Below are 23,573 nucleotides of genomic sequence, written 5' to 3' on the forward strand. Positions count from 1 at the left end.
TTACTCTGTCTGAGTAAATAACATAGAATTAACCCACCAAAAACAAACATTTTATCAATTACCTAAATTAAATCACATTGAATAAAATTTTTGCCACTGTGTGCAACAACAACGTCAGATTTGTTTCTTTGGATTAGTTTATTTTCAAAGCAAAAAATAAATAAATTAGATAAATAGGGAGACTGTCTCCCTGCTCAAAGTAATATTTGCATTAATTGAATTCCTATGCTGATTCACTGTTCGATCTAAAAGTCTGTAACAGATGTAAAATCCATGTATGAGAACAGATTTAAGCCACACCCACTTGAAGATTTCCTTTAAAAAAAAAAAATCGACAAACTAACAAGGATGAGTATATACACAAATCCGCATATGACCGAAAACTGCAGCACAAACTCTGTCCAAATAGATACATGGTTGTACTTTATTGACTGGGAAATTACAGTCGGAGCGAACAAAACCCGGGACATTCCATTTTTTAAGGCAGCACTGTAAAATTCCAGTGGGAAAACTGCACAGCATTTACTGTATAAAAATACATATAAATATATATAAATATAAATGTGTGCCTGACCTTTAATAAACTACGTGAAGTACAGAATAAAAGTTTTATTATTTGTGGTTAAGCAAAGGTCAGAACTGACCGTCCGTCACCACATGGACTGCTTATAATAATTTCATTCTGTTTCCCAAGAAGAACGTCTTCTCCCTGCTGCTGTCCTCCTGACAGCTCTAAATCCTTCTCCGTCATTGACACAGATTAGCTTTTTTTTCAGAATTTTCACAGCGCACGGGTTTCCTTCTCTTTAACGGTGTATTTAGGAGATAAGCCGTTCATCATCCCGACGCAACAACAAGCTTAGAAAACTCCATACAGTCACACTCAGGCATTATACAGCTCTCCATGGAAGAGATGATTAACTGGGAGACGTACTCTGAGAGTGCTTTAAAAGTGGAGTTAATTTTTGTGAGTTTATGGGTGGAGGTGCGATACGCCACGACCCATGTGGCCCCGAGCTTGGCTGGCGATCAAGGGTTTTAAAGGCAGGAACAAGCTCAGCCTGACAAACACAGGCGTTTCCTGTTTCAGCGTGTTTTTGGATGAGTGAGCACTTTGAGGTGACGACAGAAATGACTAAAATAAGAGTCGAGGCTCGTTAATGTCTCACGGTGATAGATGAGGAAAAATATTAACTCCACTGATGGATGGCTACACAAAAATATGCTGCCCCACTTATTATCTGTGGGTTGGAGGAAGGTGAGTGTCCATTTTTCCTCAGGACAGCTCATAGTATGTATATTTAAATATAATAATAGTAATGGTAACGGTGTGTCTGCGAGACAGAGACTGATGCCCACAGCTGCAGTCACAAGTTCATATGACTATATCAGCCTGCAGCCAGTGTTGGACCCAGATGTAGCACAATAGTGCAGAGACTTGTGGTTTTACAAAGTGTGAACCATTGTTGATTTCTTCATTTCATTGGTGAAACACTCATCCCAGAAACAAAAATTAAACTAGACAGGAAGTCAAAGTTAAACTGACACCACTATGTTTACTGCCATAAGTCAATCTATAACAACAGAACTACAATCAGGCAAATCAGACAAACGACTTTGGAAAATGTATGGCAGCGAGAGCCAATCAGAGTTACTGTATGTTTGTTGGCTAGAAGGCGGGACCTGTAAACTGATATCCAATCATAGTGACCTTTTTTTCGGCAGCGGAATAATAGATTTATTTTTGATTTTTTTTTCTAGCATGTGGACTGACTACGTGACAAAATGATTTAGAAAATATTACTATCTGCAGACATACCAACCTGAGATTCAAACAAAGTTCAACAGATCATTTACATACGTGACTAATCAGGAAAAGATATGAAGTAAAACTTGTTCTGGCCTTTTTTTATTACTACTACGTGTCTATGTATACTTCAATGAATAACACAGCACTATATAAGTCAGTGTTAAATAATAAACAATATAAGTTATCTAAATGATAGTAGATATGAAATAAAATATAATAATTAAAACAATTAAATCAAATTATAGCAAAGCCCAATTAATTTTCTTTTAGTTGAATAAAACTAATTTATTTTAGTCAACAAAAATATTTCTGACATTTTGTCTACTAAGACCTTTTTGAAATTAAATATAGCAAATATAATTCTATTAATTTGACAAAGTGAATTCAAAAGAATTTAGTTACAATTTGGTGAAAAATAATACAAAATTTAAATTAACTGTACAAATAAAGACAGAATAAATACAAATTAAAATGATAGACAATTATAAATAAGAAACTTTTAACTGGTGTGTGTGTGTTTCTCTTTTTCTGTGAATATATACCAACAGAGTTAGGAAATATAACATCATCTCATTTCTGAGATACTTTTGTCTAAAGAAAAGTTTAACTTGGGAAAATACTTTTTCTAAGCTGTTGTTTTGTCAGACGCCTCATAGACTGGAGGTGAGAGGCTTCACCAGGGGGCGCAAGGGGGGTGCACTTCTCCACTCTAGTGCTTCACCAGAGAAATGTATTTACTTTTGCGTTTGCCTGCTGTTCTCTGACACATCTGCCCCATCACTTCCCTCTGGGTCAGAACACAGAATTGGACACGTCAGAATGTAGATACTGAGCCCGACACAGCTCCACAACAACGAGCCAGAACGGAGGCAGGAGCTGCTGCTGCACCACCTCCCCTCCTTAATCTAATTACTCCTGACCTCGTTTTACCTGATCTATGGGATCCTTGTCAGCAATTTACGTGTTCAGATAAAAACCTGCAAACTAGCCGTGCGGCTACCTAGCTAATGAGATGCATTTCTCCGACCGCTGTAGAGCCAAGTTTCCAGAAGATTGCTTATCGTACTAACAATTCCGGCATTGCAGCAGACAAAGTGGCCTTGGAGAGACAGAGGGAGAAAAAACAAAATAACGTTATGGCGAGATCCATCTGAATTCTGTCAATGCCCCAGTGCATGCTTTTAGGCTAACAATACAATACTATCTCCTGTCAGATATAATGTTTCTCATCTCTGCAGCTCAAAGAGAATTACCGAGCGGCTGTATTGGAAGTTGGGTTTCTAAACAATGCATGTCCGTACCAGGAAAAGGATGTATCTGCATTCTGATGTCTTAGAGTACAGTGCACCAGTTTCTAAAATGGAAATGAGGGTGATGTGCAGAAGTGATGTTCTCTGAGGGTCGGTACAGGTCAGGCCGTCCCTGCTTACAGGCTCCATGTGGTACAGGATAGACTGAGGTGACACTGTGCAGCACCTCCGGTCGTCCTCAGGGAGGGTGGAGCCTCCTGTGTCTGCGAGAGTCTCATTATGCTTGACAGGCATGCTGAACGGAATTCTTTACGTTGGCCCCGCGAGCACAAAAACCTTCCTAATAATGTAAATGAATAGATGTACTTTATGTACTGTACAGTACATAGTGTCTCTGCCAGAAAATACTTGAGTCACACAAGTTTAATCATATTAAAAAATTGTAATCCTACGACAGTCTAAGATTTCATTGATAAAGAAAACAAAGTTTCATAAAGTATATCAGTACGTAGCTTTCACAAAGAAATATAGCAATAATCTAACTCAATTTATTTGTCTAATGCACACATGTCAAACTCAAGGCCTGCAGGCCAAATCATGCATTATTGCAAGTCTGTACCTATAGTTTGTGGGTTGGTACAATGCAGTGTTTGAATTCCAATTAACTGCACATTTACAACATTTACAAAAACTAAATTGTCCATAATGTACACTGATTTTCTGACCCACATCCAGACGATGCTATAGGTTGTTCAATAAATGTCAGCCCTGTTTGGCCCATTACTTGACCAAAAGTTGTAAGAAGTGATCAACTTGCAAATTGGGATTTAAAGTGATGTCAGAGTCTGAAGAACAAGTAAAAACAAAACTAGCAAATACTGTGTAGAAAGAGGGGGCTCTGTCAAAGTTAGGGGCTGCATTCCTGCCAGTCAAGCTATTGACCTTGTCAAAGGTAATGCTTCCATCAATAAAAAGACTGCCTAAAAAAATGAGTACTGACTGATAGCAAACTCAGGCGAATTGTGAACAAATGCTTGAATGTCTTTATTATTCTACAGAACCTCAAGTCACCTCAATATCCTCAAGTGTTCTTCAAATAACACTAGATATCTTCAAAGTTGACTTAGATCTAAAATTATTGTTTGAAATATATTTTCAAGGACTTGTAAAAGTATCCCTTTGGAATCTTTTGAGGACAAAGAAACATTAAACATGATATAAAACTGTATTCCTTCAAAAATGTTATGGGAGTTAAACCAAATACGGATTAACAAGTAAAACAAATGTGTATCTCATTAAAAACTTTCATCAGTTTCACTGCAAATATTTTCCCATTTTGTCACATTTCTGGACGTATAAGGAACGGGGAAAGCAGGGGGGCCGAAGGGTTTAACGCATGTGTTCACTAACTGTCAGAATAAATATAAAGTGTTTTTCGGAGTTGGAATCACAACCATATGGCTTGTGAAAATATGTGATTGAACAATAATGATATATATCATGTATCTCTAAAAAAAAAAATTCAAAACATCAGACATCTGAAACCTCAAACCAAGGCTGAGATTGTCCTACTAGATTAACTCTAAAACTTTAGCTCGGCCAAGTTTTTGTATGCTGACAAAAGTGTCCCTTCTTCGTCATTTTTTTAAACGATAAATTTCTGCTCTTGTTTTCCAAAGGCGTAGCAATCCAACAGCAGACAGATCAAACTTGCTTGGCTTCCCTCCTTGAAATAATTCATATCTTTTTGAGCCACAACAGGTATTAGGTGATGCAATTTCTTTCTCCACCTCAAAGGTCAATCCGTGATGCTGCACATGCTTCACACATCTATCAGGCTGCTGCGTACCAAACGCCCATGTAGGTATGAATCTAGCACACGCTGAGAAGTGTCGGGGGATGAGACGACTCTAAATCCAAAAGTAGAGGGAAAATGAATTATTCACCCAAAATTCATCGATTAAAAGTGTTGTTATCTTGTAGATGAATACAGTCTTTTACATTTCTATGACGTGATAATTGATTTATTTGAGTGTGAGAAATTCATATTTATGAACGTGGAACTACATTCTCCCACATGCTGCCAATTCCTCTGAAGACAAACGGGCTCATGAAATGAATCCTACATGACACGAATTCATACATGCGTTCACACGCACAGCTTATCTCTGCCTCTGTGGAGGTGGGGGCACGGTGAACACTCCTCTGGGGGACGCAAACATTGTCTATCTCACTGGGGGAAAAAATGTACTTGGGCAGACTAATCCTCAATCCTCATTTCCCTGGATGTCAGGAGATTTGGAATTGATTGTAAATAGTGCAGCTGGAAAAGAGAGGAAAGATCAGTGTTTTGTTTAAACTTGAAGAGAGTTTCAAGTTCGGCCAAGACTCATTTTTCTCCGTCGTTATCACAGAGAGATAGATGAGATAAAGGGTTGTATGTAAATGAAACCATCAAAGGTGCAGACACACGATACGTGTGACACATGCGTGCAAGACGCACTAGCTTCGACAGATGCTAATTAAAAGACTAGCTCGGGGATCCTGACATCAGAGCAGTACGTCATGATGGATTGACAACTCAACATACCAATCATGACAGGGCATAAGATACTGTTTGATTTTTATTTAGTCCTGTCAGCAGCTAAAACGTCTGAATATTCAGTTGGTAGTTATCAATTGATTATTCATAATTAATTGTGATAATTGATCATTATTAATGAATGAATGAATAAAGTCAGCATTCCAAACCAAAAATATTTTTTGTATATGGCAGAAAGACAATTACCAAATGTAAGTTAGTTCTTGCAAATAATGAAATTATCATGTAAGAAAAATGTCACAAAAATATGCTAATATATATATCTATATATTTTTTTATTTATTTTATTTTGTGTTGGTGGATATTAGTCATAACTTAATGCTTGTGGATTGCGTGAAGAATTTCCTGTTCTCCTCAAAAATATTAATCAGTCTGCAGCCCGTGAAAAATCAATAATGTCGGTCAGCCTGTCAGCCTTAGACTGACTGACTGACTGTCCTCAGCTCAGTAATTCTGGTCTGAAGCTGAGTGGACATGTGACCTTGAAGACCTGTTGGACAGTAGTTAAAGCTGCGGGTGCTTTGGTCAAATTAAACATTATTTTAGCCTGCAGTGTGTTTGTAATGAGTGTGTATGAGGTCAAACAGAGAGTGGAATTGTTGGATATACGATGCTTTAAATTCTGCCCATTATTTTTATTAATTATTATTATTTTTATTATTTATACTAATAGCACATAAAATTTGACAGGCCTTGTTTTAAACAGTATCCTTCATCAAAAGTCAAACAAAATAAAGCTCATTTTTATGTCAATGCTATAAGAGATCTCAGGCATATATATGTAAATCACGACGCCCACAGTGTCTCGTCAGGTGACACAGGAAGGAGGGAGGACTGAAATATGTAAGAATCTCACAAATCGATTTGTTTTTGTGGCCGATGTCTTCTCACTGGAGTCTGTCCTTCTAATGATTTACGATTTCCTAGATTTTTACTTTTTCTATTCTGGCCAAAGAACGCTTGATTCTGTTACCTTTTCAAGCAGAGGACGCTTGATTTATCTTCCAGGAGAGGCCTCTGGGATTTTAAGCCCGTAGGCTCATTTTGGGCTGAGCTTCAATCTGGCAGGTTTTGTATAAAAATGAGTATTGGACCGTATATATATATATATATATATTTATGCAACTTGTCATATTAATATTTATGTGTCACACATGGAAGAAAAACCATAATAGGACATGCAAAGCGTGCATAAAGACGTGCGATGGGAGTGTGTGGCTCGGTACGTGTATGTTCATCTGTGACTAAATGGAAATGTGATCACTGCCGATGCTGCGAGCTGCCCGGCTAAGATATGACATTTACATGCATTGGTGCACTGCACACCCTCTCACCATGGCATAAAAGAAGCCATCCTGAAATATTCAAGTGACAGGCACCATTGAATAGCTGACAAGGGTTACCCTTTTGAACCTACCCTGCTGAGATTCTGAGCCCATCTCAAGAGCATCTCGGCAAGCGCCAGATTTTTCTGCCAGATACCCAGTGGTGTCACTGCTGTTCTGGCCTTCAAACGCACTGAATGGGGAATGAGAAGCTGAGAGGCAGATATGCCACTGCTTTGACTCTTGAAGGCACCGGGTCCCGTTTGTTACATACAAAGAACAAAGAATTCTTCTGGATCCAGCCAACGGAGTGCCTCAGGGAGCTCTTGTGGTTTCAGGCATTGAGCAGCAACAACAAAAAGATTCTAATCCTTTTGCCCCACTGCTGTTGACTATTTATTGTAGAAAATTTTAGTAAGAGCTTCTAAAGTCTTTCTGCAACAACAACAAAAAGAATACAAAATGTACTCATCACGAAACAAGCTGACTAGAACTCCATTCACTGTATTTATAATCTGGACCAAAAATCAATAGTCACACTGTATCAGTAATCCTTTCCACCACAATGTCCCATTTACTTTTTAAACACACACACACACACAAACACACCCAGGCCTGCCCTTGAGCACAGATTTTTCATTTTCAGTCACTGTCACCATGGTAACGTCCAATGTCCAACTTGGATCAGAATATGCCTTTAACTCTTCCCCTTCTTCAAAGACCCCCTTTCAAAGCCCTAAATCTGCACTGCCTCTCTAACGATCAGCTGTAGTTCTTAGCTTCCAGGAGTGTGTTAAACTGCTATCGCCTCAGATCAGAGCCACACAAACAGATGCCTCTAATATCAAGCTGCTCCACTGTACACAAGTCCAATTCAGGAACGGTAACAAATCCCAGTTCATCTTTTTCCTCATCTTTCAGTTGACCTTGGGGGTCTTAAAGCGGATGTGTTTCTGTTCCAGGTTCCAGGTTTCCTGTCGCTCAGCCTCTTTGTACATTCAAGTGGCTCGCTTTGTTGTCATGAAGACGAGTGCCTTGGCAAAGCCTCGTGAGCGACAATCAAATATTCCTGTTGACCGATCGATGGCAGCCACCCCCTGACCTTCCCCCATTCACATCTCAATAATGAAAGATGAGCAAGGGGTTATGAGCAACCTCAGTGTTCAATAGAGGAAAGGGGGGCGGCGGTGGAGGGGTGGTCAGGCATTGATGGCTCGGCAGAGGTCCAGGCCTGCATTGGCATGCGGGAAATCACTGGGGGTCTTAAGGAATTGTCCTGAAGGCAGCATGATTGGGATTAAAAGCTTGTGCTTGACTGAAGTCTCCTGTCTCCTGGGCGTCAATATACTCAAGGCAGTCTCAGTCACGTCTTAAGTCTGAGAGGAAAGTAATTTACTGGGCTGTAGAGGCACAGAGGTCTGAGTCATTACAAGATGTACAGTTAGCATGTTGATGAATGGAAGACAGCGGCGGCGGCTGTGAAGTAGATTTTACATTTTAAATTATTTCATTACTGGAGCTTTTGGAGTTTAAAAATGTACTTTAAAATGTATCCCACAAAAATGTCTGGACAGAATTCTGTTATACAGCAATGTGTTCAAAATAGGGGTCAAGAACCCCAGAGAGCCCATAGAGGTACCTCCCATAGAGGCCGAGGGTCATAGAATTTTATTTGATTAGAAAGTTTCTTTTTAATATTTATCTGCTGCATTAGGCCATAAAATAAGATATTTTTTAATTCAAAATTACAGTTAAAGCTGGCAGGCTTTGAGCTGCATATATACATCAACTATAAAGCACAATTTGGCACCTTTTTTTTAGCCATCAGTGGTCACTATGGCCTGTCTGTGGTCCACCACCCACATGTTTTATTAAGAAAAACATCTTTTCTCTGGACAAAAGAGAAATAAAGTAGTAAATGAACATATGCACAAAACTGTTGTACAGTATTATATGAGTGCAGGTAAATATAAAAGATGGATGTTAGAAAAAGAGAAAGAAAGTAACTGGAGTTTTTAGGTTGGAAGACTAATGTAATCAGTCATGATTTGTAGTTGGATTTTCCAATAACATACCCTGCAACTATAGTCTGCAATGGGCAGAAAATATCCACTTTCTTCTACAGTCTTTATGTAAAAAACAACAACAAATAAAGCAACTATGTTTTCTTGGCCTTCCCTTAACTTTACCATCTACATTTCTAGTCCCACTGCGTTAAGATTAGCTGTGATCACCTGGCTCCATTTAGGTTGTCCTCTTACAAACCAACAGTTCAGCAGAGGTGAATCACTGTAGAAGTACGAATCTGGATTTAGCCCTGGCCCCCTCATCCCTGGACTAGTAGAGGTGATGAAGCATTCTTTGTTTCTCACCCCACGCAGTACCGCTGTCCAAATAAATTTGTTAAGGAAAGCCAAGACATTTAACTGTCTTTTAACTTTCCTTCCACACCAACAGTTTTCCTGAGATACAGCCGGAGGAGAGGAGGAAGTGTAGGAAGGTCTCATTCTAGTGGAAAAACAAAGCCCGGAGCACGTTTGTTTGTTGTTTGTTTCTCCTCAGCTGCTTCCAAACACTGCTTTGTATTTAGTGCCGTTGCCGGTGTGTGGCAAAAGATTTATTGCAAAATGCTCAGAGTTCTGACACTTTTCTGATGTGTGCACATTGTTCTGCTGCTTGACGAAACCCAAACTGTGTTACACTCTCCTAATTCCATCATCTCTGCTATCTGCTGTGACCTGGGGCCCGTCTTCAAAGCAGGATTAACGGGGAGCTAAAGCAACTCAGGCCTAACCTTCACTGTATCTCCCAAAGACATCTAACCCTTTTAACCATGTTGTTGTTGTGTGTGGTGCTGCAGAAAACCCAGTGGAGCCGTGGCACATCAAGATGAGAAAATAATTTCTCACACTAGTAATACATTTAAATTTACACTTCAGTTTTCTACTTAACATAAAATGAGCAAGATGAGCAAGATATAACTCTGTAATAACTGCAAGCTAAATTAACTAATTCATTCAAGTGAATTTTATTTAGTTTTTGTAAAAAGTCATTTCTAACAGCTCCATCATTTTATCATCTTTTATTAACTCTAACAACAGCAGGTCACCGGCTCTGCTTCACTATCGAACTCTTTCATGTTCCTCATAGCTTCACTATCGAACTCTTTCATGTTCCCTTGCGTCATTTGGAAAGCAGAAGCTGCAACAGCAGAAGGAAGCAATCGGTATATGTCCTACGGCAGTGGCCCGTAACTGGGTCTCTTTCAAGTCTGATGTGGAGCCCTGATCCTTGTAAAGAAGATTTAAAATTCGGGTCCCGTAACTAATCAAACCACAGCAGACTGGAGGTTCTGAAGCTGAAAGGTAACAGCATTGTAAGTAACCGTATCAGTGACGTGTGGTTTGTTTTGAAGTTGACATCAGGAACCTGATAAGACACTATCAGTAACAGCAGTAGGGAAATGAAGCATCCTTTATTTTCCTTTATGACAATAAAAACCAAACGTCTCCTTTCCTGTCACTTGAACTTTCTATGTATCGTTTTGCCGTGTATCCATCCTATTGAGCTTTGGTTAAATCTAAAGGGTTGCAAATTAAAATCAAGTTAGCAAGTAGACAAAGTATGTTCCTTTGATTTATTTTTTTATGCACATTTCTTTAAGGGCAAAAAAGAAATTACCTCTTTGACATAAAATGACCTCATAAAAGTAAAGTGAACCGTTCATTCAACAACAATATGATTTGATTCAATCCTGCTACTGGTTTTGAGATAATAAAAAAAAATCCAAAATCCAATGAAAAGACTTTGTGTAAACGTTCTGCCACAGACGCTGAAAGACAAGCTGAGCCTCACATTCATCCACCCCTCCCTCACCCTCTGCACCTCCTACCCTGATGAACATGTATGACAGAATTAGCTTCATGTCAGCAACTACCAAAGCCATTCTCTTCTATCATATAAAGCACTTTTGTGCATGTTCCACACTAAATGGAGAGAGGGTGGCGCCGCAAGTTACACTCCCTGGTGGCGTGCCATTACTTGGTAGCATCTAAAAGCACTTTGCTTAAAAAACCCACCGCACTAAAGAAGGTCCACGGTCCAGTGGCTGAGGAGGCCACTGATGGAATTAAGGCTCATGAATAAGAATGCAGCACAGGGCGAGGGAGAGAGAGAGGGAGGGAGAGAGAGCTCTCCCACTGTGTAATATTGACATGCTCCCTGGTCAGAAAATAGCCTGGTATAATTAGCTTTCACAAGCAAGCGTGTGGCCAGTGGGGGGAGGCTACTCCAGACAGACAAAACCCTGAGAAAGGAGCCTGTGTTTGTGCCAGTGAATATCAGTGAGGTGGAGACACAATCAGTCAGGGTCGATAAAAGACAGATCTGGCACATGACAACACTTTACTGCCGCACAACAGTTCTTGGTTTGGAGACTCACTGCTGCCGGGATTGAAGAGGGAAAAAAGCTGTTTTCAAGAAGAATTTCCACCACAGTCGGTGATTGTGGATTTCGGTACGTACTGTTACTACAACCATTAGATGGAAACATAGTTGCTTTTATACATCGGCTGGACTGACCACTTTTTTTTTTTAGTGCTCTCTGTTCCTAAGAGAGAAAATCACTTGAAAAAGCTCAAGGATAAAAAAGAGAGGAAGCACACAAGTAGATGAGTGCAACAGCAGAGTATTTATATTTGAATTTGGTTACTTAAGGGCAATGTAGGTCATAGCCAAGATGAGAAAGCAACTTTTGTTCTCTGTAACTGGCAGGCTAGTTCTGCCCAAGCAAAGACACAAAGAAGGACGACAGTGATGCCTTCACTGTCCTTGGAAAAATGTGGATTTTTAGTAACATACTGGAATCCATCCTTCGATCTTCGTCCGCTTATCCGTTACCGGGTCGTGGGGGCAGCAGTCTCTACGACCACCACCCAAATCACACTGCACCGTACCAGCCCCTCGTGAACCTTCCTGTGGGTGGTGAGTCCACTGGAAGGCGCACATACTACAATCAATAAATTCGTTTAAATGGTGACTTTGGTAGTAAGTGAGTAGAAAGTTTCACAGTATTGAAAGTGGTTGGGTTAAACAGCAAATTGACCAATTCTTGTTGGTGACGACAACCTAAAAAAGTTAATATAAACACAGTTTTGTACATTTACATATTTAGTTCTGTTGTTCCTGATGTATATTTTTCTTACTTTTCTTACTGGCAATTTGAACTAGCAACCTGCACATGTAGCTACGAGACCTTTGGTGGACAATACTGAAAACAGTGTAAAGGTCAGACGTGTCTTTAAATGGTACTAATGACAATGTCATTGTGGAAATCACCCAATTAACCCGACTGTGGTTATCAGAGCCTACCAAACCTTGTCAGTCACCACAGTGACAAGCGTTGCCTAATTAAATCCATCTATTATCAGGACCTGCTAATGTACTGGGCGTCATGTGAGAGAAAAACCCTGTGGATACGAGTCGACTGCTGAGTCTTTCCTAATAGACTGGTGGGTGTTTAGACGTGGAGCTCCGGTGGCACCGAGTATGAACATGCAGCTAATTGGGAAGGAATCAAAGTGAATTATGCAACCGTGCTATGAGGCAGTGACTGCAACAGTGTCCTCACTTTTTCTTCCTTTAAATTAAAACGATAACTTTGTGCTTCTAATTGAATATTGATTATGCAGGCAAGTAAATCATCCCTGTTTCCAGTAGATGAAAAACATGAATCATAAAATCCATAAAATCCTGAAAAAGAAATGTTAAAGCAGAGGCCTGACTAATATTAAAAAGGTCTTTGTGGTTTGCTAACCATGGGCAGCCATTAGTGACTTCAACAAGGTGAAACCTCTGCCTGTCTCGCCATCTTGATTTCATTCCACCGATTTTAGGGGACATGTGGCGTGAATGCAGATCCCCACTTTAGCTGTCCTTGTGACGGCGGCACCCACAGAACCTGGAGCGCAGCCACTCATTCATGCTCGGCACAAACCACTTAGAAAAAGGGATGATGGACAGAGACACAAAAGAAAGGAAGCAAACATTAAAGTGAAATGAAGGAAAGGAGAGCTAAGGAGTGCAGAAGGGATTTGAAGTCAAACAGTAATTGAGAAGACAGGGCAGAAAGAGAGAGGGGGGAGATAGCAGGATTAAGGAGAGGAAGAAAGTGCCGTGTAATGCTGGGCTGAGCAACAACTGGAGGCTTTCCCGGCCAAGCAGTTTGAGCCATCCATCCTTTCAGTAGGACTGTAGCACCTTTGTTGCAGTCTCAGCTCCCAGAGATAAGTTATTTTCAAGCAATTTCCCATGCCAACAAGGGCAGATGACAAACATCTACCAACTCCACACATTTTCAACCCAGAAAAAAGGCTGTAAGTTTTTTTTACAAAGTGTGTGTGCATGTGTGAGGGGGTCGGGGGACTGAGAGCGTTGATGATTTCTGATCAGACAATGCGGTTTTTCATTCCTGGGGAATAAGAAAGGAAATCAGCTGGGCTTCAACACAACTCACTTTCCTATCTTTGGCAGTGACAGAGAATCTGAAACAATGCAGCGTGATAATGTAGCTACAGACAAAATGTCACTCACTGAAGTCGTTTCACATTCCATAATTCAACATGAGATTGCAACGTGACGTGACACAAACAAGATTAAACGGAGATTTCCATGAGCATGTCTGAAGTCTGAAACATGTGGCAGTCGTCCCACCGGCTCTGAGACGGAAAGGGAATCTTGAACCTATTTACATTTCAAACTGGTGTGCACAGCGCAGCGGTGATTGACAGAAATAGTTCCCTCCACTAGAGGACAAAAGAGCGACGGGATAATCATGCGGAAGCATCGATGAAAACGTACAGACTCTGCCAAAGGCAGGTGATGTACCTTTGTTTTAGTGCAGACACTAAAACTTTTATTTGACAGCGTCATGATGCTCTGTCGTAAAGCGTATTATGTATCTCCTCATTTCGACGTTTGCCTTTGTTTAACTAAACTTATTAATAAGGGTTGGATTCCAGCGTAAGATAAAAGGCAGCCTCTGCCAAATCTGAGACGGCGGTTTACTTAGGCTGTTTTTACAATCACATAAACTTCCAGTCCTTCATTATAATCCTGTTTACATGACATACAGAGATAGCTGTGGAACATTATTTCCTCTGAGGATTACCAGCCCGCTTACCTCTAACACAGTTCATCACATCTATTGAAAAGCATAATCACTCCTGCAAGTTATTAAGGCAACAGTTCAACACGCATGTCAACAATTACAGAAATTAATTGTAATGAATGTTTTGGCAGACAGGGTTGAAAGGAAGGTTAGGGTTTCATCAGCTGCTCTTCCTAACAGGTTTATGGTTTCAGCTCTTATACATAAGGAAATTCATCCATACAGAGGAATGGAAAGCTAGGAGTCAACTTTAGGGTTTCTGCAATTCATTAAAATGAAATTCAATCATTTTTATATTTAAGTTTGAAAAGAAAAAATATTGATAATAGCGCTGTCATTAGATTAATATTTTTAACCTGATAACCCTAAATAACAGCAACTAGATTTATCTGTCAAATGTGTGTTTGGATGTTTTTGAAAAGAAATATTCAGCAAAAGTATAATTAAAATTTGGAGTTGGAGGAATTTAATTATTAATGCACCTTGTCTGCATTGATATGGTATTTTAAGATCACAGCCTTTCAATGAAATCAAAAATCTTTCACAATATCCAGAATTAATTAGTGTTAAAAAGTCTTAAAATTTCAATTTGAATAATTTTCAATTAATAATTTCAGCTCTGGGACTAAACAAATCAACGGGATTTTTTAGATTAGTGTTTGTTTGTTTTTTTAACCTAAAAGACAAGCAGAAACTGTCCAATTTAGTCGGGAGATTAAATTAAAAAGTTATAAATTAATATAAAAATTGAATATATCGCATATTCCACAACAAAAATTAAAATTTGTTTTTGTTCATTTTAAATAAAGCAGTCTCTTCCTTACAGCTAATATTTGTCAATTTCTAAGTAGAATTCTCCTCACAGTGCATGGTCTTGTTTTTCATTTGCAGATGAATTTGAGTCTTTTAAATAAACTGCAGGTTCTGTCTGAAAATGGATCCCCCATGTCTCTGAGTGTTTTTTGATAAATGGCATAATTTAAATAAGTCATCTGCTCAGCTTGAAACCATCCTTTTGTTGCCATTTCTTTTTAGTCTATCAGCTAGAATACCTAGAAAACTTCATGTTTTAAACTTGGAAAAATATCTTTGGATCCACACCGTGTGGCCAGAGCAGCAGACAGAACAGCAGGCTTCAAATCTTCTCATCGGCTTCTTCCACCTGCCAATTAAGAGATGAAGAAGCAGAGAAACCCAAAGAACATGGATGAACGATGCTGAAACTCAGTGCAGAGAAGAGTAAATATCAGATTGAGCTTTGGAGGAAAAAAAAAAACCATCGTGTGCTCCCTGCTCCCTGACCAACCACCTGCTCCTGTCTGAATTAGCTCTTTCTTTACTGTTTGGACTCATCCGAGTGAAAATCACTCCCATAGCTGACAAATGGACTCAGGCCTCCCACTTCCACTTTATTCACATTGTAAAACTTCAGGTTTAGTGGGCTACCACTGTGACGGCTATTAATCCAACACCAGAGAAGACCATAACCAGTTCCACGCCTCCTAGGGGCTGAGAACTTTTTTTTTTTTTTTTTTGAAAAGCTCACAAACTTTAGAACTCTTTGAGAAAGTGCTAAATTTGTAAGGGGCATAATAAAGTCTATGGGGCATTCAGCTCAGGATCCAAATATGGACACTGTTACGGTCGATTCAAACCACTGGCTGAGCTTGAGTCAATTCCGTCCTCTGTCCGTTTCTCCTGAGAGACACCAGAAAATGTCCCTTAAACGTTTCGCACCAGGGGAACTTTGTTATCTTTTTATTTGCCACTGTCTTCAGTGGACATGTCGGCACACTGCCGACTGTTAAGGGAGCCAGCTAGAAACTAAGAGCAAATAATTTGCTACGATCAAAGACAGCAGGTTTTAATTAAGGTCGACCGGAGAAGGCTTTGAAAACAACAAGGGATGATGAAAAGTTAGGATGTCAGGAAGGAAAAGAGTCCAGAAAAATAAACCTTTTCAACTGTTGTCCAAGTAGAAAAAGACATCAAATTCATTTAATAATCTGAAAATCATTTGAAGAGAAAATATATTTTCTGTGTTTTTTTTCCGGAGGATATTTTTCCATCCAACATTTTCTTTTGCACATAATCAGTCTGTGCAAAAACATTCAGTCACTTGTCCCCCAGCTGGGCCCTTGGGTCCTGTTTTTGTTCAATTATCGTCAAGTGCTACACGCATAATTTCATAATGGAGAAAAAACACAGCAGGACAAACAAATAGTCCTGTGTAAAGTAGAGTGGCATCACAGAAAGAGTAAAAGAAGCACCAAGTATAACTGAATTCTGTACCTGATGTAGATATGTTGTATTTCTAATTTCATCTGCTTTGCACTAATCTAATTGACCAGTTAACAGGTAATATTGGACTAACATACGTAGCTTTAACTAGGGCTCAGAAAGTATTTTTTCCAGGAGGGCCAGATTTCTCCTGGACTGACACCATGGGGGCTGGGGACTCAAATAAAATGAAAGAACATTTTTGATAACATTTATTATTTGATGTTTATTTTGTTCTCCAGTCTTGAGCTGGCTTGGTTGGCCCGGCAGTCTGCCAGTTGATAATCACTGGTTTAGGCCAATGAAGCTCTGTTTAATTAAAATATTCTAAAAATGCATATCTGTAGTATACACTTCCTCCATTTAGTTATTGCGTATATAACATTAAATTAATTCATTAAAACAAGTTGGCTGTAGTTTGCATCTTTGTCATTTTAATGGTATATTTCATTTGAATGCTTTCATTACCCGTGAACTGGTGCTGTCGCTGCAACACTAGAGTAAAGCAGTAACTTATTAAAAACAAACGAAAAGATACTAAATTAGTCTAATATTTTCTCTTTAATATATGTTTATTTTAAAGTTAAGTCCAACTATGCACTGGCAGGGAAGGGCTTCTACTATTTCCAATATGACCGACTTCTGACCAGTGCAGCCTATCCATCCTAATTCATACCCTGAAGTTTAAACAACTGACTTTCAGAACTTTCACTTAGTTCAACTTCTCAATCTCCACATCTTTTAAAGGGTAACTTTGTGATGAACAGACATCTAATTTCCTTCTTTTCCAACCAAAGAATCTAAACTCCCCACATCCTGCTGGAGATGAGGGGATTTAAATGAAAATGGGCAAAGAGCCGAAGGGGATTTTTCAGTTAATCCCGCTCCTCTGTTTAAACAAATATTTCATCAAATCCTTCAACTCTAAAATAAGGTCAAAAGCCAAGGATAATGAGAACTGGAACGTATGGGAAAGATCATTTGCGACACACAAAGGATCCTCCCATCTGCTTCTCCTTCTTCATCCCTCAATCACGCCTGATGTTCTGTCAGGAGTTTGGTCATTTGTCTCATGCAGAGCCGGCAGTAAATAAAAGCCTGAAGGCATTTGTTTTAAACACTAAATGTCATTAAGAGCTGGCTTGTCAACGTCAGTCATCACCGAAGCCGTGAGGGATCAAATCATACGTCACATTAATTTGGTTTTATCAGCCACCGGAGGCTCATCACGCTGTTATGAGTATTAACCTTTGACGGTACACAGAGCGATAAAACACAGGAAGAACCGCCTGCTCTCCTTCTTTGTTCCGTGACTTTTGACGGCACTGTCATGGATAAAGACAACGGCTCCTCTGCTCTCACCTCAGCTGTCCTGCACTGGTCATGCATAAGCCACAATGCTATCAGCGGTCCCTAAAGGTGCCTGCTGAGGTCTCCTGTGATGCCAGGTGATATATAGCTTTGATAAAGCCTGTAATTACTGGCCATGAAGGCCACGGCGCCTCGGGAGAGGAAAGCAGGAAGGAAAAGAGAAGAGGGAAAAGAAGAGGTGAGGCAGAGAGACACTAGGGATGTGATGAGTAACACGAGTGTTCGACCTCTCTGGCCATTTTACACAGTAAGAATGGCCATAGATGTGGACTTAAGGAGCAGAGTCAACAGCTTTCATAACAATAGGCTACAGAAATATCCCAGTAGGATCAGCTGACTCTTTGTGTGTGTGTGTGTGTGTGTGTGTGTGTGTGTGTGTGTGTGTGTGTGTGTGTGTGTGTGTGTGTGTGTGTGTGTGTGTGTGTGTGTGTGTGTGTGTTAGTGTGTATAATATGCAAATGACCACAAATTGTGCTAAATTAATGTTTGGCAGCATTGGAAGTGATTACAGCATCATTAGCCTCTATCAGGCTTGTAACACGGCACCACCTATAGGTGACATGTGTAACCAGAGGCTGGGGATTCAGCACAGCACAAGAGGGAGTTGTCTGCTAGAGGAGAGCGTTTGTTTTGAACCTGTCGTTATAACAAAGGGAGACGAGCGTTTATTTTAAATGCATTACAATACTCACAAACTGGGAAACAGCAGGAAGCGTTAGCTCTCCTCTTAAACACCTCGACGGCTCGGAGGCCAAGCACACACCCTTCATAAGGGGCTAACCTGGAACAGGCAGTGCTTAGGGTTTGGTGGCTGAATATCAATGGGGCTCTCTGTCGCTGGCCTGGAGGGAGGAGGGGAGGATTGAACGGACTAAATGTGTATTGACAGCCCAGGAGAATCGGTGACATGGCTGGGCATTTGCTGGTGATGGATGTGAGCCTGGCACAAAGACGAAGCCGGCGGCAGCTTGGCTTATCTTTAGACGAGACGTGAATGGTAAGCACTGTGCTGCCCAGCCACCACTAGTGAAGCTGTGCCCAGAGCAGAGGCAGGTGGTGGACACAGGCTGCAGGGGGGACTACCAGAAATTATAAAAACAGGAAGTGAAAAAATAAACTGCATTTAAACCAAAACTTATAGGCTAAACCTAAAATGCATGTTTATGAAATCTCATATCTTCTCAGCCAGACATAGAGTTTTTACCATGTATCGATGATATGAGATGATACTCCATCTATCAATAGGTGTAATCCTGCCTTACAGTTATCTTAATAAACCTAAGCTTTCTGGAAGTTTCTCTTTTCTGTTATTGTTTAACGTCACACTTATTGGTTAAAATGAACCTGCTTAAAGTAGACGCTCAACTTGTATTTAATGCAATAGGTGGCAATCCACAAAGGAAACAGTGAATATTTTACTGTAGTCTATTGTTGTATATGTTTTTATTAAGAATTTCATGATTCTTTTTAAAATTAAATTCTCTAAAGAATAAAATGTTTATTTGGGAATATGTGGTTTTTCTTTCTTATGTTATCAGTATTATTGGGAATAAGTAATCAAGATACTTGTGGGTATAAAAGTGGCTGCATCCTTAGGTTATGGCTCATTTTCTGTTGATTGCTGCAAAGAAAATCTGTAAACAAATAATAGAAAAGAAAATTCACCATCTACAGTAAATACTACTGAAAAATATTCAATAAAAATATCCTACAGATTATGGTGAGGGGAGAAAACTGCTGCTGAAGTTTCTAAATTAACACAAAGCCTTTCTATGAAACCACTGTTACAAAAACAATCCATAAATGCAAAATACAAAAACTTTCTATGCTTTTTGTAAAAATGCTTTTTGCATTTTTGCAATAATGAAAGTATTATTTTGATTAGCCACTCAGGAAAAAGAAAATTATTTTTCTGTTTTTCATATCCCTGTACTTGTTACCTTCGGGTGCTGAGCTGAGAAAATTGAAATATCCTGCCGTTCTGAAAGCTTCTAAGTGCGCAGTGCCACTAAAATGATTCAACTATTTGTGTTTTAGGCAAATGGGAGTGGTGTTTAGCTGTGGACGTCCAAACTCAGTAGCCCCAAGAGTCTTCACAGATCCTGCGAGGAGATTAGGATCCACACAGAAGCCTGGCCCCGTGGAGAGTCTTTAAAAATGACTTGACGGATTAGGCTCTTGGATCTGATGGGACCATGATTGAGCTGTCCGGCCTAAGTTCTTAGTGTCATGTCTGGAGGACACCAGCCACAGTGCTTATCCCCCCACCCATCGCCATCCCATCTTTAGTAAAGAATGGCAGAAGCGACCAAGGTGACCCAGGTTTGTCACATCACAGCCAGGATCTGCAGCTTTATTCACTCTATTCAAGTTGCCTGATCTCAGCATGGGGGATTTTTATTGTAGTATTTCCTCTTCTGATTCTGGCTACTGGAGGATTATTATTAAAAACTGAACTACAGTCATGCAAGTATACAGTTAATATTTGGGATGTTTTTCTGGGATAAGGAACGGGTCTCCAGGAAAATTTGCGTAGATATAGATGTAAATGACACAATGTGTTTTATTACATCATTTCATCTGCTTTGAAGCTGGTCTGATTTGCATTGGTTTAATAATGTTTAAAGTGAAGGCCGTGTGTCCTCCCTCTAACCTCTGCCTTCTCGTTTGGCTTTTTAAGACCCTCACTGCTGAAATGTGTGATTCTGTTTGTGCTTATTTCCTTTTTACGCTAATGAGCTTAGCTGCAGGCCCATAGCAACAGCGCTGACAGCTGGACAATGAACTGGCAGGAGGCAGCAGGCAGCATTCATATATATAGTTGTATTTTTCTTAACTTATTTACAGCAAACCACTGCCTACTAATGTGTAGATATGTTGTTATATCACTCATAGTAAATGAGAACCAGTCTCCCCTAACCCATTTTACTCTCTAACACCAATGGCTTCTATCCAATTAGTCATTTTCTCTACCAAGACCTGAACCACGTTATGGTTTCCTTTTAACGTCAGTGAATGGGCTCACTATCAACAATATGTTAATATATATATATATATATATATATATTCTTTTTCTTGTGTTTACGTTAGATTTAATTTCTTGACTGAAACAGACCCATTGATTCATTCCCTCAGGGACGTTAGTGTGAGTGGGTAGCCGGAGAACAAGGCAGCTGCATGGTGCATCAATTATCTGACATCATGTTTCAAAGTAGCTCTTTTTACAATCAGCTGCCGTCCGTGCCCATGATTATCTGAACTCCATGGCTGCTAACAAAAAAGCAGGGAGCATTTTTGATAAAGTCCAAAAGTCCATTAGTATTGTCAAAGTCCACAATGTGGAACTAAAGCTTTGGAGGTGCAAAAAAAGGAGAGACACTGGTCTTTGTTAAAGCCTTGAAAAATAGACAAATGTTCACACTAAGTAGCAATTTAGATAAACGCCTCTTCTCGAGTGCTCAAGGGTGTTATGACCTCTAAGGCAAGATAAACCACACTTCCTACCATCGCCACAAAATGATTCTTCATTTTCTCCTAAGTGCTGCAATAAGTCAACAAAAGACTTGAGTTTCACTTTAGTCGCTTCACTCTAGCCTGAAGCATTCCATTTTCTAAAAAACCCAGACAACTTGGTTACAATGAATGAGCAGCATATATTAACTAAATGTTACTAATCAATTAGAGTAAGAAAAAAAAAGCCAAGATGGAGGAAATGAAATGCACCACTGTGATAATTCAGGAGGCTGCGCTCACATCTGCCAGTGGAGAACATTTGTGTTATGATTCATTGATTCTAACCTTTTCATATTTATTTATAACGGACATGGATCTGTGGCGGTGGAGGCTTTAGCCTGGTACAGCCTGGTTTGGAATTATGATGTTTAATGTGATTGTCGAGGCTAATATTTATTACACAGATGTATGTGACTCATCTGAATACACACAGAGAGAATGTTTTATTTTTATTTTCTATGGCCTGAATACTTCCCAGGATCACAGAGGAGCTGGAGACATTCCCAGCAGCCACTGGGCCATGGTAAGTTACACACTGGACAGTTGACCAGTGCAACATGGCCATGTACAGAGACAACCACTCCCCTCACTGTCATACCTCTGGATGATCAGCGTGTCAACTCAACATCAGCAGATTTTTTTTTTTTTAAGGAAAACTTGGGTAACTATGTAAGATATATTTATAATAACCGGATATAATAGTCAGCTGTATTCTTACCGTTGTGACATGATCTTGTATGCATCGGGCAGGTAACACCTCGTGTTCTCCATCTGTGCCGGGTCTGCATCACAGATCTTGTCATCAGTGCGGCCGTAGTTGGCACTCTCGATCATGATGACATCAGTGCCCGGGCAGCGCAGTTCAATGGGGTAACCCTCGCACGACAGCTCCCTCCTCACCACTGCCATGGGGATGGGTGCTCGACTGAACGCTGAGAAAAGCAAATCAAATAAAGTATTAATACAATCTGTTTTTTTTAATTATTATAATTATTAAGACAGGTCGAATGAGAAAAAATAAAACGCCGGCATATTTCTTGCAGGAAGAAGACAAGAATGGATGGGAGGACTTGTAATCAAAAAGGTCTGACACTGAGGCATATAAGAAGAGATTGTCCACGCTGGTTTGACAGTGTGGGCGGACAAGATGCTAGCTGTTTGGAGTGGGAGGATGAACGATACCAGAAGAGGCCTCGAGAGGCCAGGAGGTGCAGGAGGAGAGTAGTTAGAGACCGACACAAATCAAACACCAGGAAATAGGCAGGGTGTTTGCATTTGGCTGTGAAAACAAACATTTATTACACAGGCAATCAGCTGAGAACTCACAGAAACTCAGAGACAAAGACCAGCCCCCGAGAAATGAATGAAAATTTAAATAAAAATCTATACATCACACAAGATGTAGTGCCAGGTGACGTGGCGCTCTGAAGTGAAGCCGAGCAGCAGGTGATTGTTGCCTCACAAGAAAATAAAGAGTGTGTTTGCCAAAGAATCCTCCGTTGAGTGCCAGCCAAAATGGCCAGGAGGGCAAGTGAGAGCAAGCAGCAGCGGTGTGGAGGTTACCGTCTCCCCTTTCCTCCACTGGAGCACATGCACACCCACTCATGTCTGTGGACGCTGAGCACACACTGCACCAGCAGGCGCGAGCACAACAGACTGGTGTTTACAGCCAAAATCAAAAATGAAGGAACTGAATAAACACCAACTTGAGTAACTGGGAAAGAAGTGCAGCTGTGGTGGGCTTTTGTAAACATCTTCACTGACAAGTGTGCTGGTGAAAACAGCCAGCAGTGGATGATGATTTGGAGCAGCAGTTTGGAGTCATCAGGCAAGATGGAATGTCAAATGGGTCGAACATATCTAATCCAGAAATCAACAAATAAACAATAGACTATGTTTGTCAACAACTCATAATGTGAAGATAATATGGCAGCCTTCGTACTGTAATCCTGCTGCAAGGGTTTAAAGAGTTAAGACTAGATTGCAGTGGGCCTGGAATCTATCCAGTTGGAGGAAAATGGAGACATTTTTACAGTATACCTCTGGGAGGCGTATATGAGCAGATGATAATAATGATTAATCATGATTGGATTTAATCATGATTAATTGAGATAAATCATGTTTTAAAGATGCAAATGCTAAAATTGAAATATGTGTAAAAGCAGAGGAGGCAGGGGTTAGGAAGAGGGGGAGGCAGATGATCCACTGTGGTGACCCCTGAAGGGAACAGTTAGATATAACAGCCTCTCACCAA

The 23,573-nt window shown here is 40.0% G+C and overlaps 1 protein-coding gene across 19 annotated transcripts in view; it reads right to left on the minus strand.

Annotated features, from left to right (window-relative positions):
- The window catches only part of LOC103390782 (adhesion G protein-coupled receptor L3), a 197,581-nt gene that overhangs the window by 99,847 nt on the left and 74,161 nt on the right, over positions 1 to 23,573 (minus strand). For all 19 annotated transcript variants that reach the window (XM_017034883.2, XM_017034884.2, XM_008326847.3 and 16 more), the window contains exon 4: positions 22,038 to 22,251. In XM_017034883.2, the coding sequence (XP_016890372.1) occupies positions 22,038 to 22,251 (214 nt within the window). The remainder of the gene's footprint in view (positions 1 to 22,037; positions 22,252 to 23,573) is intronic.

This window comes from Cynoglossus semilaevis, chromosome 1, assembly GCF_000523025.1.
Source record: "Cynoglossus semilaevis isolate Cse_v1.0 chromosome 1, Cse_v1.0, whole genome shotgun sequence".
Taxonomy (NCBI): Eukaryota; Metazoa; Chordata; class Actinopteri; order Pleuronectiformes; family Cynoglossidae; genus Cynoglossus; species Cynoglossus semilaevis.